This window comes from Melozone crissalis, unplaced genomic scaffold (genome assembly GCF_028551555.1).
Source record: "Melozone crissalis strain CALT ecotype California unplaced genomic scaffold, PUWL_Pcris_2 ptg000008l_1, whole genome shotgun sequence".
NCBI lineage: Eukaryota > Metazoa > Chordata > Aves > Passeriformes > Passerellidae > Melozone > Melozone crissalis.
The window spans coordinates 11,370,675-11,388,081 of NW_026535786.1; the positions used below are offsets into that span (position 1 = coordinate 11,370,675).

Below are 17,407 nucleotides of genomic sequence, written 5' to 3' on the forward strand. Positions count from 1 at the left end.
AAAGAAGCTCTAAAGAGAGAGGAAGAGGAGGGAGATCCACAAAGAGCATTCAGGGACAACAGGGTAATGGAAGACAACATGGAAGATGTGTTGAGGAGAAAGGTGGTCTGAGAGGACAAAGGGGGAGTGAGGGTTGGGCAGAATCCAGGCAGGTCTTGTGATAAACAGGGAAATAGAAAAGCAGCCTCAGGGCAGCTCCTGTGCTCCTGTACTCTGTGGCTCTGAGCCACTGCTAGGGACAGGCAGCAGGACCTGCTTGCAGCACCTGAGGGGCTCCCCAGTGCTTGGAAGAAGGGAGCAGCAGGGTGCTGGGGAACAGAGCCCCCTGGGTTATCCTGCTCCTAACTCTGGGCTGGGACACGCTCACTCTTGCTTTGTGTTTTCCAGCCCCAGCAGAAGAGAGAGGCTGCTCCTGGCTGAACATCTGGGTCTTCCTTATTTTTGCCCTTGCAATCAAAGCTGCCATTGGGACCTTGTGCCTCTGGCTTGGTGAGTTCCAGGGTGTCTTAATTCCCTTGGGATGAAGGGCTCAGGTGGCTGCCCTTGGTCAGGTGGGAAACCCACATCCTAGTGCCTCTGCCAGCAGGGCAACACCATTCACCAAAACACAGGTAAGAGACCCCTTCTCATGCAGAATCAACATTTGTGGGAACACATCTGTAGCTCTTAATCCACCCTTTGAATCTCAAGGAATAAGTAAGATCTCTTGGATAAGCTGGCTGTGTAAGGAACTGCCTGTGGTGGCAGCAAGGCCGTCAGAGCAGGTTCCTCTCAGTCTCTCTCAGTCTGCATGAGCTGAGAGCTTGGTCAGCTCTTCTCTGAAGGGAGAGTTTCCAGAGCCAATGAGTTCCCATCCTGCTTCCCCAGGAATGCTAAGGCAGTAGCAGTGTCTCCCAGCCAGCAGAGGTTTCATGGCTGTCTGAGGAAGACACTGATCCTTTTTGATCCCTGCAGGGATGAACCGCTCCACAGCAGGTCAGATCCCTCAGCTGAACTAAACCACAAGTCATTTCTCTTCTCATCCTTTATCATTGGGTACGGACAAGGTCACCTTTATTGGCAATTGGGCCGCTCAGCCAGGCATTGCCCATCTCCTCTGAGCCTTCCTCCATTACAGCCATTCACTCATCAGGCACTGGAGCCACTGGGATTCTTCTGCTCATCAGTGACAATAGTTCTAAATTGAAAGATCAATGAAAATAGGCATCTGGATTGTTGAGCACACACTGATCAGCTCCTAATCCATACTCCTGATGAGTGTCTGAGTTCCTAGGAAGTCCTTGGGATTGTGGCTGTGGCCTGTCACCAAGAGTGCATTATTCCCCACAAAGTGGAGCCAGTAAGTCCTCGGGGTTTATGGTGCTGCACCCTGGTTTCAGGAGCTGCAGCTGTAAGTGATTCCCTTCACCTGCACTGGGTGTTGCTGATGGAACAGGCCCAGCTGAGGGTGGCTCCCCCAGGGGCCTGTTGCTGTGTAGCTAAGGAAGAGACAGAGGGTGACAAGGAGAGGCTGCTTTGTAGACTGGCAGCTGGGCTGGGGGTGTGTGCATGGCACAGTGGCTGTGGCTGGGAGGGCTCCCTCCTGCCGTGTGTGTGGCATGTCCCCAGAGGGATGTGCTTCCAGGGGTCCCTCTGCTGTCTCACTTGGAAGGCACAGGGCTCTTTCTGGCTGGGAAGGAGCTGTGCCACTGGGGGGGCCAGGAGAGGTGACAGCTGGGAGCATGCTTGCTGGGGAAATGGTGGAAGGAGAGTGCAGGGCTAATCCTGCTGCCTTTCCTGTCCCTTTGCAGTGGTTCCCTTCTGCCACAGCAGTGACCAGCCCTCAGCCCTGCAGCAGCAATTCTCGGAGTGGGAGTGCGGCTCAGCGGTGCCACAAGGCCCAGGTCAGTATCCCAATGTCCCCTCTTCCTTGGGGCCAAGGGCCTCAAGGGGCTGTGCCAGGTCAGGTCAAAGCACATCCCCAAAGGAACTTTGGAGAGCCTTGAGATGCCCTTACAAGGATTGCCCCGGCTTTGGGTACACAAGGCTCACTGCTCATACCCCAAAGCAATGGGAAGGAATGTCTGAACTATCCCTGTTTCTTCAAGCACTTTCTGTCAGGAAAAGTCACTGAGCAGGACATGGGCACTGTCCCTGGAAAACCTGGATATCTGCAATCACCATCTCTTGTTAGTAGCCTGCATCTGTCTGTCCTCTCCCTGCACAGACCGAGGCTGGATGTGCTGCCCAAAGGGCTGGAGAAGGTTTCAAGGAAGCTGCTATTTCCTGTCCACTGACACCATGAACTGTGCTGAGAGTGCAGAGAACTGCACTGGGATGGGCTCCCAGCTGGTGGTGATCACCAGCCAGGCAGAGCAGGTGAGTGCACAGGGCCCCAGAGAGAGGGACCCAGCAGGCAGAGCCACAGTGCAGGGCCCTGGAGGGGACTCAGAGCCCCTCCTTGTCCTGCAGGGGAGGGGCAAGGACCTGTCTGCACCTCTGCAGCACCAGCCCCCTCTGCAGCACCAGCCCCACATCATGGGGATTCCTGATGCCTCTCTGTGCTCAGTCCTCATGGACATTGTGCTCTCTCTTTCTGATTGCCAGGTATTCCTCATTGAGCAGGGAACTCAGCGTCCGAGCAGAGATCTTTTCTACATTGGTCTGTTTGAGGATGATATGGGCCAGTGGCAGTGGGTGGACAAGACTCCCTACAATGAGACAGCAGCGTGAGTATCTCTAGATGAAGAGTGTTTGGTGTGACTCCTGGTAGGGAAAGAAAGTAGGAGAGATGTGAGAGCTTCAGGTGCTGCATGAGAGGGAGTTGTCACCCCACTGTCTTGGCAGAGAGTAAAGATGCAGAAGGAGAGAGCTTTGTAGTACACTCAGTTCACATGGCCCCATCTGTGCTGGGTATTGGTTATGAATTAACTACCTGTGATCTGGAAATCATTGCTGTCAGCCTAGAAAAAGCTGCATTTTGCCATCAGCAAGAGCCCTTAAGACTTGACAGGCCTTGGCTGGCCTACACAGCACTTATATGAGCAAAATGGCTGTGCTGAAATTCAAGGAAAGAGAATGGGGCACAGGGAGAGAGCACCAGGACTGTCCTTGCTGTGCCTTCTTCTGGAGAACAAACTTGCCCTGGAGGCCAGCACGGGCCTCTGCTGTGTGTGAGGTGCATGGGGTGAGTGGTGGTGAGCAGTTGCCTCCAGCAGGATGGAGCAGGGCTCTGTTGTGCTGGAAGGCTGTAGGAAGGAGGCAGGTTTCCATGTGCCACTGGAGCCAGTGGGATATGGAGTGGGAGGAAGGGCACTGCTTCAGTCCATGGATCAGCATTGGGAATTTGTGTCTCTGGCCTTCAAGTCTGGTATCCCATTGTGGTCTTTTCCTGCAGGGCTTTACAGTGGGCACTGGGGAGTAACAGGCCTGTCTGTGTCCCAGGTTCTGGCGAGAAGGAGAACCAAGTCCAGGCCATACTGAGAACTGCACAATAATGCATTTGCCTGCATGGACTCACAACAACTGGAATGATGTCCTACCAACTACGAAGCATCATCGAATTTGTGAAGCTGCAGCAATATTTGTGTGATGGAAATGCCCCGGTCCTGAGTAAAGCTGGGAGCTCAGCAGGGAGCTGGGAACAGCTCTGGCTGTGCTGGGAAGGGTGGGGAGCTCTGGCACATCTTCACTGTGTGGGGTGGGACCACGTGTATGGAAATGAAATGAGCTTTGTCCAGCATCCCCAGTGCCTGTGCTGGCTCAGGGAACACAGGGAGGCTCAGACACTTTGGAGCATCTCCTGTGTTCTTGTGTCCTCTTCTCTCTATGTGGTTCCAGCAGCCTCTGGCTGATAAGAGATGGACTTCTCCAGGAGGAAGGCCCTGGAATGGAAGGCAGATATCCTGAGATTCAATGTCCTCTGTCTCCTTGAGCAGAGCTGTTTGCTTTTTGTTGAATCACACACAAAATGTCCTCTAGCTGTACTGGTTGTGCTGAACAAATTCTGAAATTTTAGACAAGAGAAAATACAGTATCAGACCAATGAAGAAAGGCCCTCTGCTCTGTGTGCATATCTGTCTGTCCTTTTCCATCTCTAGGCTGTGGGGAAATAATCCACAAACTGTGGAATGGTTTGGGTTGGAAGGGACTTTTACGGATAATCTAGTTTTGTGCCCCCTGGATCATGGGCAGGGACCCCTTCTTCTAGACCAGATTGCTCATATCCCCATCCAGCCTGGCTGTGAACACTTCAGGGATGTGACAGCCACATCTCCTATGGGCAACTGGATCCCGTGCCTCACCACCTCACAGTAATGTATTCCTTCCTAATATTTAATCAAAACCTGTATCCTGTCATTCCCTTTTTTCCTATCATGACCTTCTTGTGTACAAATTCCCTCTCAGCAAGGCCATTTCCCCTGCTGTAATACTGACACTGGCAAGGATTGGACTTCATTCCACAGGGTACAGTCAATAACACAAGCAAATGTGGAGAAGTGTCACAGGCAGCTGTGAGAAAGCAGTTGTCAGCAGAGACTTGTGGTGGTACCAGAGAACCGAAGAAGCGCCGTGCTGCAAATATCCTCCCTTCCCTTTCCTGGTGTCCTGGTCCTCTCCAGGTTCCCAGTGCAGATGTGTATCTCATGCAGAACTAACTCCTTTTCTGATGCCACTTGAGTTGATGTCCCTTGGTGTCCTGTGGTGGGAACATGATCAGCAATGTCTTCAGGGCCTCTTTGGGCCTGAGATGCTTCTCCCCTGCTCCCATTGCTTTCTTCCCAGTTCCAAGCCTTACCTTTCCTCACAACTCCTACTTCAGCTATTTCTTGACACCATTTCTCTCTCTTTGCCTCAGCCTACTCTCATTCCCTGCTGGCTCTGCCTAAGCCCAGTTCTCTGGCTGAGAGCACAGTACAACTCCCTTCAGCCCCCGTAGGTCACACATCTAGACCCAGAGTCAGTGTGCCTCCCCTGGGGACCCACTGCCAGACAGCCCCTCTGGTTTTGGGACTCTTATGGGGGTCAAGCTCGTCCCTGCAAAGCAGCATTTTATCCACTTGCCTCAGAGTTTATTTGCATGTTGACTTTCTTCTCCACTGTGTATTTGCATGCATCTGTCTTGCAGGCATGTGTTCTTCTCTGGTTTGAGTTCATTTCTCTACTTCCCACATCACTTGTCCTCCCAGCTTGTCTCCTGGCTTGTCCCTTCTCACGTGTTCAGGGCAATTTCTGCTCTTTGACTTGTTGTTACCTTTTCCTCCCCATGGGCTCTGTCTTTGCATTACTGGAATGAAATAGTCCCTGCTTTGCCTCCTTCTCAACCCAGCCTGAATAACAGGATAGGGAGCAAAAGAAACACAGCGGGGCTCCACTTTGGTGATCCGACTGTGTCCTCTCACTTCATGGAATGGCTCTCCATCTTCCTTGTGAGTTCTTCCTGCACAGGAGTCCTGGGCTGAGACTTTCTTCCAGACACATGCAGGAGATGAGCTCTCATGGAGCCAGCTCTGGCCTGGCCTACCAGGCTGTCATTTCAACAATGGGTAGTGGTGACAGCACATCCTCGTGGCCCTGCAGGGGAGGGCCTCTCCCTGTGCAGCCTAGAAACCATGCCCTGCCATGCACAGCTTCTCCCAACACCTGCCTGGGCTGCTGGGCTTGGGTCTGCCCAGAGGGGGCCTCCTTATCCAGGTCTTGAGCACCATTCCCACACTTTTCTGGCTTTTGCCATGCAGGATCCCCTTTAGGCCTCCCCTCTGCCATAACTCTTAGCACACAAGCAGGACAAGGAGCACATTTCCTGTCTGCCCTCCTCCACACAAGAGCCAGCCCTGCACAGGAGGCTTAGGCCTGCTGTGGTGCAGCCAGTGAAGGTGCACAGGCCCTGAAGGACAGAGCTGACCAGCAGGTTCCTCTGCTGGCTGTCCACTCCTGGGCTCAGCCTGTGGTGAGCAGCAGCCCCTGCTGGGTCTGGACACGGCCCCCTCCCCTTGGCTGTGGATTCCATTCATCATGGACTGGTGCCCATGGGAACAGGGCAGGAAGAGAACATGGGTGATTCATCCTGGGAGTTTGGGATGAATCAGGATCTGGAAGAGTCTGTCTCCATGTCCCTCTGAGCCCTGAGACCCCAGGTCCTGGAGCTCATCCTTCTCTGCAAGACATGACAAGGCCATGGTGCAGGGTGACACCTCTCCACTTGTGGAGCCCTGGGGAACTGACTAATGTGAAAGGTGCAGCCTGTGCTGTAATCCTCCAGAAGGCAGCAGGACAGCAGGGCTGGAACAATCTCCCACAGCAATGAGAGCCATTGTCTCCTGTCCTGGGTTGAAAAGGAAGTGAGTTTTTTGGGATGCTTTGGTCAAACCAATATGTGCTCAGCTTTGAATATTGGCACCTGATGTGGCCTCTGAGGACATGGATTCGCCTCTGACAATACGGGGGTTAAAAGCAGGGAACTCCCAGTGGGGAAGCTCTCTTGGGTTCTGGCGTGAAGGAGGTCAGAGCTTCCCTGCCCTGCTGCTGCAGGCTGGGCGAGGGAGGGGAAGCCATGCGGCCCAGCCCGGTGAGGTGAGGTGGGGCCTTGGACAGAGAAGGGAGGTGAAGAGGCCCCTGAGGATGGAAGTGTGAAAAACGCCAATCACTTGTTTTTAAAATTTTTAAAAGTTTACTAGTAATAAAATAGTTAAAAAGAATAGTAACACAATTAGAGTAATGACAATTTGGACAAATTGAATTAGGACAATATGAGACAATAAAAACAAAGAGTTACGGACGTCTGGGTACCTTTTTCTGGGCATCACGAGCCCGAAAAAGGACACCCGTTAACAAAGGATTAACCCTTAAGAACAATAGCCCGTTGCATATTCATACACTTCATACATGATGAATAAATTCCACTCAAATACAGGATTCTGTCTGGTCAGTGTCAACTTCTTCCTTCTAATCCTAACAGTGCCTCCAAGGCAGGAAGAAGTTTGTTTCTTCTGATAAGAAGGCAATAAATTCCCTTTCTCTGAAAGATTTAGGTGTCCTGTGGCTGCTATCTCGCTGCAAGCCCTTTCTGTTAAACAAAGCATCTTACATAGCATAGTTTCTATTTTAACAATTTTTATAACCTAAAACTATATTTAACACAGTACTTAAGAAAATTAATACAGCATTATTTTCTAACACAACACATATAATATTCATTTTAATATTTGCGAAAAGCCAATCATAAAATACATGCATTTTTCACAGAAGGGTGGAGGAACACCGAGAGGCATCGGGCAGCCACCCCCCAGAGAGGGAGTGAGCTGGTGCCTGGGCTTGTGCCATCTTGAAATTTGATAGCACGGCCAGCTGAGAAGGAGAAGGAGGGGTTGCACCGAGAAGGTGCCCGGCAGGGCAGCCGTGGGAGTTCTGAGGAGGCAGAGCCTGAAATTTTTAATCCTTTTCTTGGATGATGGAAACCTTACAAATGCTGATCCTCCTGGAGGTGAATGAGAAGAGAGATAGAGATAAGAGGAAATGGGCCACGAGAGAAGTTGAGAAGAATCTTAGGTGGGAGTAGGTGATGGGGCGGCCTTTGGCTGGACTTTTCTTCTATAGCTATGGACAGAACCATTTTTCCTGTGACACAGAGACTGCATTTAGGGGGAGGCAATGGCTTGGAGCCACGATAGTGCAGTGATGTTATGTGAAGGAGTGCGTGAAAAGAGACAACGGGTGAGGAGGGTGGTTGGTGCCCTCTGTCTTCAGTGAAGGAGATGATCTCTGTTCTCGAGACCCCTCGGCCCCAGGGGGTGCATTTGGGGGAGACTGGTGTCCCGAAAGTGAGAGACTGTGTTTTTTTCTGGAACTGGGCGAAGCATCCTTAAAAGGGGAGCCCTAGAAGCAGCTCTGGTCCATGTGCAGTGGTGAGAACACTGGGCATGGAAGGAAGATGTCAGGATGGCAAATGACCGTGACATATCCAAATATCTGAAGCTGAAGCATAAAATGCCTGAGGGAGGATACCTCATCCTGAGGATAATGGGAGGCCAGCAGTTACACACAGAGGGTCTTTGAGGTGGGTGTGAATGCTGCAGCCTGCATCCCCACTTTGCTGAGAAGAAATATTGTGTGGAAGACTGATGGTCAGGCAGTGGATAGCATTCCTCCCTCCTCTGCTCTGAACACTTCTAACTCAGCCTCTCTTCATGTGCACGAGGTCCATCCCAAAGATGCTCCATTTGCCCTGTCAAGGCCTAGGAAGCTGCTGTCAGTTACTCCTGCCTGGCAAAGACTGGCTTTGCAAGGAGATTGGCAATTTGCTGTCAGTCACTAGGACACATGGCCAGTGCTGTGGTCAGCTGCCTGAGGAACAGCCTGCAGAGAACAGTGCAGCCTTGTCCCCAGGCCTCTGGGGAGTCTCCAGAAAAAAGGCCACATTTCCTCTCTGTCTTGGGCACATTCACTCTGTGTCCTGCTCTTGGTGCCCAGGTGAGACTGGAGGTGCTGCACAATGGGCTGGAGAGGTTTCTTAAGTTGGTGCTCGCACATATTGGCTGAACAGATGTCTTGGAAAGCAAGGACACAGGCTTCCACTGGGTGGGCATCAATGCAGAAGCACATCAGCAGAGTGGGAGTCTACCAAGGGAGTCTTGCAAATAAATGCTCGAACTGGCCACTGTTTGCCCTCCTGAAGCCCCTGGTTGTCATCCAGGCCATCAGTCTTCCACACAATATTCCCTCTCAGCCAAGTGGGAATGCAGGCTGCAGCATTCACACCCAGCTCAAAGACCCTCTGTGTGTAACTGCTGGCCTCACATTATCCTCGGGATGAGGTTTCCTCCATCAGGCATTTTATGCTTCAGCTTCAGATATTTGCAGACAAAGGCTGTCACTGCTGTGGGAGATTGTTCCAGCCCTGCTGTCCTGCTGCCTTCTGGAGGATTACAGCACAGGCTGCACCTTTCACATTAGTCAGTTCCCCAGGGCTCCACAAGTGGAGAGGTGTCACCCTGCACCATGGCCTTGTCATGTCTTGCAGAGAAGGATGAGCTCCAGGACCTGGGGTCTCAGGGCTCAGAGGGACATGGAGACAGACTCTTCCAGATCCTGATTCATCCCAAACTCCCAGGATGAATCACCCTTGTTCTCCTCCTGCCCTGTTCATAGGGGAAGATGTCCATGATGAATGGAATCCTGCCTTCTTCCTACAGCCAAGGGGTGGGGGCCGTGTCCAGACCCAGCAGGGGCTGCTGCTCACCACAGGCTGAGCCCAGGAGTGGACAGCCAGCAGAGGAACCTGCTGGTCAGCTCTGTCCTTCAGGGCCTGTGCACCTTCACTGGCTGCACCACAGCAGGCCTAAGCCTCCTGTGCAGGGCTGGCTCTTGTGTGGAGGAGGGCAGACAGGAAATGTGCTCCTTGTCCTGCTTGTGTGCTAAGAGTTATGGCAGAGGGGAGGCCTAAAGGGGATCCTGCATGGCAAAAGCCAGAAAAGTGTGGGAATGGTGCTCAAGACCTGGATAAGGAGGCCCCCTCTGGGCAGACCCAAGCCCAGCAGCCCAGGCAGGTGTTGGGAGAAGCTGTGCATGGCAGGGCATGGTTTCTAGGCTGCACAGGGAGAGGCCCTCCCCTGCAGGGCCACGAGGATGTGCTGTCACCACTACCCATTGTTGAAATGACAGCCTGGTAGGCCAGGCCAGAGCTGGCTCCATTGGGGCTCATCTCCTGCATGTGTCTGGAAGAAAGTCTCAGCCCAGGACTCCTGTGCAGGAAGAACTCACAAGGAAGATGGAGAGCCATTCCATGAAGTGAGAGGACACAGTCGGATCACCAAAGTGGAGCCCCACTGCGTTTCTTTTGCTCCCTATCCTGTTATTCAGGCTGGGTTGAGAAGGAGGCAAAGCAGGGACTATTTCATTCCAGTAATGAAAAGACAGAGCCCATGGGGAAGAAAAGGTAACAACAAGTCAAAGAGCAGAAATTGCCCTGAACACGTGAGAAGGGGCAAGCCTGGGAGGACAAGTGATGTGGGAAGTAGAGAAATGAACTCAAACCAGAGAAGAACACATGCCTGCAAGACAGATGCATGCAAATACACAGTGGAGAAGAAAGTCAACATGCAAATAAACTCTGAGGCAAGTGGATAAAATGCTGCTTTGCAGGGACGAGCTTGACCCCCATAAGAGTCCCAAAACCAGAGGGGCTGTCTGGCAGTGGGTCCCCAGGGGAGGCACACTGACTCTGGGTCTAGATGTGTGACCTACGGGGGCTGAAGGGAGTTGTACTGTGCTCTCAGCCAGAGAACTGGGCTTAGGCAGAGCCAGCAGGGAATGAGAGTAGGCTGAGGCAAAGAGAGAGAAATGGTGTCAAGAAATAGCTGAAGTAGGAGTTGTGAGGAAAGGTAAGGCTTGGAACTGGGAAGAAAGCAATGGGAGCAGGGGAGAAGCATCTCAGGCCCAAAGAGGCCCTGAAGACATTGCTGATCATGTTCCCACCACAGGACACCAAGGGACATCAACTCAAGTGGCATCAGAAAAGGAGTTAGTTCTGCATGAGATACACATCTGCACTGGGAACCTGGAGAGGACCAGGACACCAGGAAAGGGAAGGGAGGATATTTGCAGCACGGTGCTTCTTCGGTTCTCTGGTACCACCACAAGTCTCTGCTGACAACTGCTTTCTCACAGCTGCCTGTGACACTTCTCCACATTTGCTTGTGTTATTGACTGTATCCTGTGGAATGAAGTCCAATCCTTGCCAGTGTCCATACTACGGCAAAGGAAATGGCCTTGCTGACAGGGAATTTGTACACAAGAACATTGTTATAGCACAAAGGGGAATGGCTTTAAACTGACAGAGAGCAGGTTTTGATTAAATATTATGGAGGAGTAGTGGTTCCTTCGTAATATTTAGGAAAGTGAGTTGGTGAGGCACCGGAACCAGTTTCCCATAGGAGATGTATCCCAACTGTAATATGTTCAAGGCCAGCCTGGAGGGGATATGAGCAATCTGGTCTAGAGGAAGGGGTCCCTGCCCATGATCCAGGGGGCTTGAAACTAGACTATCCTTAAAAGTCTCTTCCACCCCAAACCATTCCATGGTTTGTGGATTATTTCCCCACAGTCTAGAAATGGAAAAGGACAGACAGATATGCACACAGAGCAGAGGGCCTTTCTTCATTGGTCTGATACTGTATTTTCTCTTGTTTAAGATTTCAGAATTTGTTCAGCACAACCAGTACAGCTAGAGGACATTTTGTGTGTGATTCAACAAAAAGCAAACAGCTCTGCTCAAGGAGACAGAGGACATTGAATCTCGGGATATCTGCCTTCCTTCTGGAGAAGTCCATCTCTTATCAGCCAGAGGCTGCTGGAACCACATAGAGAGAAGAGGACACAAGAACACAGGAGCTGCTCCAAAGTGTCTGAGCCTCCCTGTGTTCCCTGAGCCAGCACAGGCACTGGGGATGCTGGACAAAGCTCATTTCATTTCCACACACATGGTCCCACCCCACACAGTGAAGATGTGCCAGAGCTCCCCACCCTTGCCAGCACAGCCAGAGCTGTTCCCAGCTCCCTGCTGAGCTCCCAGCTTTACTCAGGTCAGGGGCATTTCCATCACACAGTTACTGCTGCAGCTTCACAAATTCGATGATAGTTCAAACATCTGACACTATTCCAGTTGTTGGGTAGTTCAGTATCCCTGTAGATTATAACGCAATTCTCATCATAGCCTTCACTTGGTTCTCCTTTTGGCCAGAACCTGGGACACAGAGACAGGCTTGTTACTCCCCAGTGCCCACTGTAAAGCACTGCAGGAAAAGGCCTCAGTGGGATACCAGACTTGAACGGAACAGACACAAATTCCCAATGCTGATTCATGGACTGAAGCAGTGCCCTTCCTCCCACTCCATATCCCATGGGCTCCAGTGGCACATGGAAACTTGCCTCCTTCCTACAGCCTTCCAGCACAACAGAGCTTCCCTGCTCCATCCTGCTGGGGGCAACTGCTCACCACCACTCACCCCATGCACCTCACACACAACAGAGGCCCGTGCTGGACTCCAGGGAAAGTTTGTGACATCTCCTTCTGTTTCACCCACAGGCACCTTCATGTCTACTCTACTTTCTTTCCCTACCAGGAGTCACACCAAACACTCTTCATGCAGAAATACTCACGCTGCTGTCACATTGTAGGGAGTCTTGTCCACCCACTGCCACTGGCCCTCCTGCTCTGCAAACAGTCCAATGTATGAATTGTCTCGTTTCGGATCTTTAGATTGCCTTATCTGCTCAGAGAGGAATTCCTGGCAATCAGAGAGAGAGAGACCAATGTCCATGTGTTGCAGGACTGAGCACAGAGAGGCATCAGGAATCCCCATGATGTGGGGCTGGTGCTGCAGAGGGGGCTCGTGCTGCAGAGGTGCAGACAGGTCCTTGCCCCTCCCCTGCAGGACAAGGAGGGGCTCTGAGTCCCTTCCAGGGCCCTGCACTGTGGCTCTGCCTGCTGGGTCCCTCTCTCTGGGGCCCTGTGCACTCATCTGCTCTGCCTGGCTGGTGATCACCACCAGCTGGGAGCCCATCCCAATGCAGTTCTCTGCACTCTCAGCACAGTTCATGGTGTCAGTGGACAGGAAATAGCAGCTTCCTTGAAACCTTCTCCAGCCCTTTGGGCAGCACATCCAGCCTCGGTCTGTGCAGGGAGAGGACAGACAGATGCAGGCTACTAACAAGAGATGGTGATTGCAGATATCCAGGTTTTCCAGGGACAGTGCCCATGTCCTGCTCAGTGACTTTTCCTGACAGAAAGTGCTTGAAGAAACAGGGATAGTACAGACATTCCTTCCCAATGCTTTGGGGTATGAGCAGTGGGCCTTGTGTACCCAAAGCCAGGGTAATCCTTGTAAGAGCATCTCAGGGCTCTCCAAAGTTCCTTTGGGGATGTGCTTTGGCCTGCCCTGGCACAGCCCCTTGAGGCCCTTGGCCCCAAGGAAGAGGGGACATTGGGATACTGACCTGGGCCTTGTGGCACCGCTGAGCCGCACTCCCACTCCGAGAATTGCTGCTGCAGGGCTGAGGGCTGGTCACTGCTGTGGCAGAAGGGAACCACTGCAAAGGGACAGGAAAGGCAGCAGGATTAGCCCTGCACTCTCCTTCCACCATTTCCCCAGCAAGCATGCTCCCAGCTGTCACCTCTCCTGGCCCCCCCAGTGGCACAGCTCCTTCCCAGCCAGAAAGAGCCCTGTGCCTTCCAAGTGAGACAGCAGAGGGACCCCTGGAAGCACATCCCTCTGGGGACATGCCACACACACGGCAGGAGGGAGCCCTCCCAGCCACAGCCACTGTGCCATGCACACACCCCCAGCCCAGCTGCCAGTCTACAAAGCAGCCTCTCCTTGTCACCCTCTGTCTCTTCCTTAGCTACACAGCAACAGGCCCCTGGGGGAGCCACCCTCAGCTGGGCCTGTTCCATCAGCAACACCCAGTGCAGGTGAAGGGAATCACTTACAGCTGCAGCTCCTGAAACCAGGGTGCAGCACCATAAACCCCGAGGACTTACTGGCTCCACTTTGTGGGGAATAATGCACTCTTGGTGACAGGACACAGCCACAATCCCAAGGACTTCCTAGGAACTCAGACACTCATCAGGAGTATGGATTAGGAGCTGATCAGGGTGTGCCCAACAATCCAGATGCCTATTTTCATTGATCGTTCAATTTAGAACTATTGTCACTGATGAGCAGAAGAATCCCAGTGGCTCCAGTGCCTGATGAGTGAATGGCTGTAATGGAGGAAGGCTCAGAGGAGATGGGCAATGCCTGGTTGAGCACCTCCATTGCCAATAAAGGTGACCTTGTCCGTACCCAATGATAAAGGATGAGAAGAGAGATTACTTGTGGTTTAGTTCAGCTGAGGGATCTGACCTGCTGTGGAGCGGTTCATCCCTGCAGGGATCAAAAATGGTCATGTCTGGCAGAGCTGTTTTCTACCTTATGCCACAGGCACTTTACCTGCTGGCAGAGGCACTCGGATGTGGGTTTCCCACCTGACCAAGGGCAGCCACCTGAGCCCTTCATCCCAAGGGAATTAAGACACCCTGGAACTCACCAAGCCAGAGGCACAAGGTCCCAATGGCAGCTTTGATTGCAAGGGCAAAAATAAGGAAGACCCAGATGTTCAGCCAGGAGCAGCCTCTCTCTTCTGCTGGGGCTGGAAAACACAAAGCAAGAGTGAGCGTGTCCCAGCCCAGAGTTAGGAGCAGGATAACCCAGGGGGCTCTGTTCCCCAGCACCCTGCTGCTCCCTTCTTCCAAGCACTGGGGAGCCCCTCAGGTGCTGCAAGCAGGTCCTGCTGCCTGTCCCTAGCAGTGGCTCAGAGCCACAGAGTACAGGAGCACAGGGGCTGCCCTGAGGCTGCTTTTCTATTTCCCTGTTTATCACAAGACCTGCCTGGATTCTGCCCAACCCTCACTCCCCCTTTGTCCTCTCAGACCACCTTTCTCCTCAACACATCTTCCATGTTGCCTTCCATTACCCTGTCTGTCCCTGAATGCTCTTTGTGGAGCTCCCTCCTCTTCCTCTCTCTTTAGAGCTTCTTTCCCTCACTCCCTGCATTGTGCATCTGTCCCATGAGCCCCTTTCTGCAGTGGCACAGTCGCCCAAAGCAGTGAGTGCCCAGCTCAGGGTGTGCACAGCCAGACCCACAGAGGGATTGTTTCCACAGGGGGAAAAGGCACTTGGGAGCTCTTGGGGAGCCCTGGCTGGGGTGTCCTTGGAGACAGCAGAGATGGGAGCAGGGACTTGTGCTCAGAGAGATGCAGAGAGCTTTAGCAGGGCAATGACAGAAGGACAGCCCCCTTCAGCCCCATTGTTTACAGACACAGCACTGAGGGAAGAGCAGGGCACGCTCTGCCTGCACTTCCATTCCCCCTGGCTCTAGGAAAAGCTCATTCTGCCAGCGTGCCCACTGCCCACTGCCCTCATCTCTTGCTTTGCTCTTGCCCTGAGCCCCATCTCCTACTGCCCACTGCACCATGCCCAGGATCCATCCCAGCCCTGCCTTTCCCCAACCCCTGTGGCAGGAGGACAGAAAGCAAGGAAGGTTTTGGGGTTACCTGCATTTCCAGGACTGACTCTCCCTTGGCCATTCATCATCTCTGCAGGAGGATCACTCTTCTCCAAGGGTCCCTGTTACCAGTGTGGGCACAAACAGCCTTCCTCCTGCACAGGGCACCTCCCACTCTGGTGAGGGGCCTGCACAGGCCTTAATCTGGTGGCCTAAAAAAGCCATATCCTGGGTGTACCCACAGCACAGGAGATTGAGGAACTTCCATCATTTCCCTGACAGGGCATTTCACACAAGAATCATTGCAACACACAATCTCATGAAGGCAAGGGAAAGCAGATGAAGGACAGCATCACTGCAGCTCACACAATCTCCCTTTGCCCAGCCTCAGGCACTTGCACAGGTCATCCATGGCCTTCCCTCTCTGCTGCCTGCTCTCTCCTGCTCAGAGTCCATGTGTGTGACAGTACACACATGGGCAGGTATATTTGGCATTGGCTAGCAAAGGGTTAAACCCACTGAGCACAGCCTCCAAAAGGGAACCAAAAACGAGAGGAAAGCAGATTTGTGACTGAGTCTGGGCTGTGCCCAGGTGCATCCTGAGAACAGAAGAGAATTTGCCAATACACTTTTTAACTATATCCTTTAGAAATATGGATGGAGCTTTGGGCAGTGGTGTTCAATATGCCTTCTTTGTGGGGCTGGAGGGCAGAAAGGATGATTGGATGGTGCTGGAGTCCCTTTGCATGCCAGATCAGGAATTTTGCCTTGGTTATGACTACAAAAGCTGACGCCCTACATGGTGTTTCTAGCAGTTCTCAAGGAGATCTGGATTCAAGTCCAGCAGCCTCATATTCCTAACGACATCTCTAAGGAAAAAGGATCCCTACTGGATCCCAATGTCCTCTGAATGGACTGAGATGGAAACACAGCTTTTGCTCTTGTTCCATCAGATGGTTTCTCCCTGTGGAGAGGAATGCATGGGGGCAGAGACACAGGAATAGGAGAGCTCATAGCTTAACATCCCTCCTAAATTGAGGGGCCCAGAACTGGACGCAATACTCAAGGTGTGGCCTCACCAGTGCCCATAGCTGCAACTATGAGAGTTTCACTTTCCCCCATAGCTCTGCAGCTTGGCCACCTCTGTGTGCAAGAAGGTCCCTGGCAGCTCAGTGCTGTGGGTGACCTCACTGATGGCACTGAGGGCAGCAGCAGGCACACACCCACAGTTCTGCAGTGTGACAGTGTGACCCTGTGCTTTCACCTGTGCTTCACAGGCTGCTGGGAGAGCTGTGGATTCTCAGGAACCCCACATTTCCAGCAGGAAGTGTGTGGGACCAGGGGAAGCCCTGCTCCCACAAAGGGGATGTGTGCTTGCAACTGCATTTCCTGCATGGCTGGTGGGAGGCTGGAGGTTCCACAGGTCTTGGGAATGTGTTTTTCTGTGGGGTGAGAGCTTGTGAACACTGCTTACATAGAGATGTTTAGAAATGTAGGCTGTGACCCTGCCTGCAGCCTGTTGTGCACAAAATAACAGAATCAGGGGATGTCTTCTACAGAGAGCTCAGGCTTGTCCTCCCTTGTAAGCAGTTCTGTACCCTGATCTTGTGATGCCTCAGCTGAAATGCCTGTGCTGCTGCTGTGAGCTCTCCTATTCCTGTGTCTCTGCCCCCATGCATTCCTCTCCACAGGGAGAAACCAGCTGATGGAACATCTCAGCCTGTTCCACGTATGTCTGCAGCATTTGCAGTCACAACCAAGTGAGACTTCGTGATCTGTCATGCACATGGACTCTGGCACTGCCAAGTGATCCTTCTGCCCCACAGTGCCAGGTCATCCTGAACCCCTTTGCTCAAAGCCCAGCTCCCTTCCAATGCAATGAGACCAAAACAGTGTCACAAGTTCTCTGTTGTGCTCAGGTTTTCTGGGCTCAGGATGCCAATGGTCACTGCCCAGACTCAGTCACAGATCTTCTTGCCTCTCATTTTTGGTTCCCTTTTGCAGGCTGTGCTCAGTGGGTTTAACCCTTTGCTAGCCAATGCCAAACACACCTGCCCGTGTATGTATTGTCACACACATGGAGCCTCAGCAGGAGAGAGCAGGCAGCAGAGAGGGAAGGCCATGGATGACCTGTGCAAGTGCCTGAGGCTGGGCAAAGGGAGATTGTGTGAGCTGCAGTGATGCTGTCCTTCATCTGCTTTCCTTTGTCTTGGTGACTTGGTGTTTTGCAATGATCATCTTGTGAAATGTCCAGGCAGGGAAATTATGAAAATTTCCCAATGTCCATGTGCTGTGGGGTACACCAGAGTGGGAGGTGCCCTGTGCAGGAGGAAGGCTGTTTGTGCCCACACTGGTAACAGGGACCCTTGGAGAAGAGTGATCCTCT

The 17,407-nt window shown here is 52.5% G+C and overlaps 2 protein-coding genes across 2 annotated transcripts; one reads left to right on the plus strand and one right to left on the minus strand.

Moving 5' to 3' along the window:
- The first annotated feature begins 956 nt into the window (after positions 1-956).
- On the plus strand, positions 957-3,571 carry LOC128933212 (C-type lectin domain family 4 member E-like). The gene is made up of 5 exons (XM_054270142.1): positions 957-975; positions 1,791-1,883; positions 2,207-2,358; positions 2,587-2,708; positions 3,424-3,571. Exons 1-5 carry the CDS (start codon positions 957-959, stop codon positions 3,569-3,571), a joined length of 534 nt encoding a protein of 177 aa, XP_054126117.1.
- A 7,727-nt stretch (positions 3,572-11,298) lies between these two features.
- LOC128933213 (C-type lectin domain family 4 member E-like) lies at positions 11,299-16,110 on the minus strand. Its single transcript, XM_054270143.1, has 5 exons — positions 16,101-16,110; positions 12,973-13,065; positions 12,492-12,649; positions 12,136-12,263; positions 11,299-11,719 (listed from the first exon to the last, which is right to left on the minus strand). Exons 1-5 carry the CDS (start codon positions 16,108-16,110, stop codon positions 11,575-11,577), a joined length of 534 nt encoding a protein of 177 aa, XP_054126118.1. The 3' UTR covers positions 11,299-11,574.
- Positions 16,111-17,407: the final 1,297 nt, after the last annotated feature.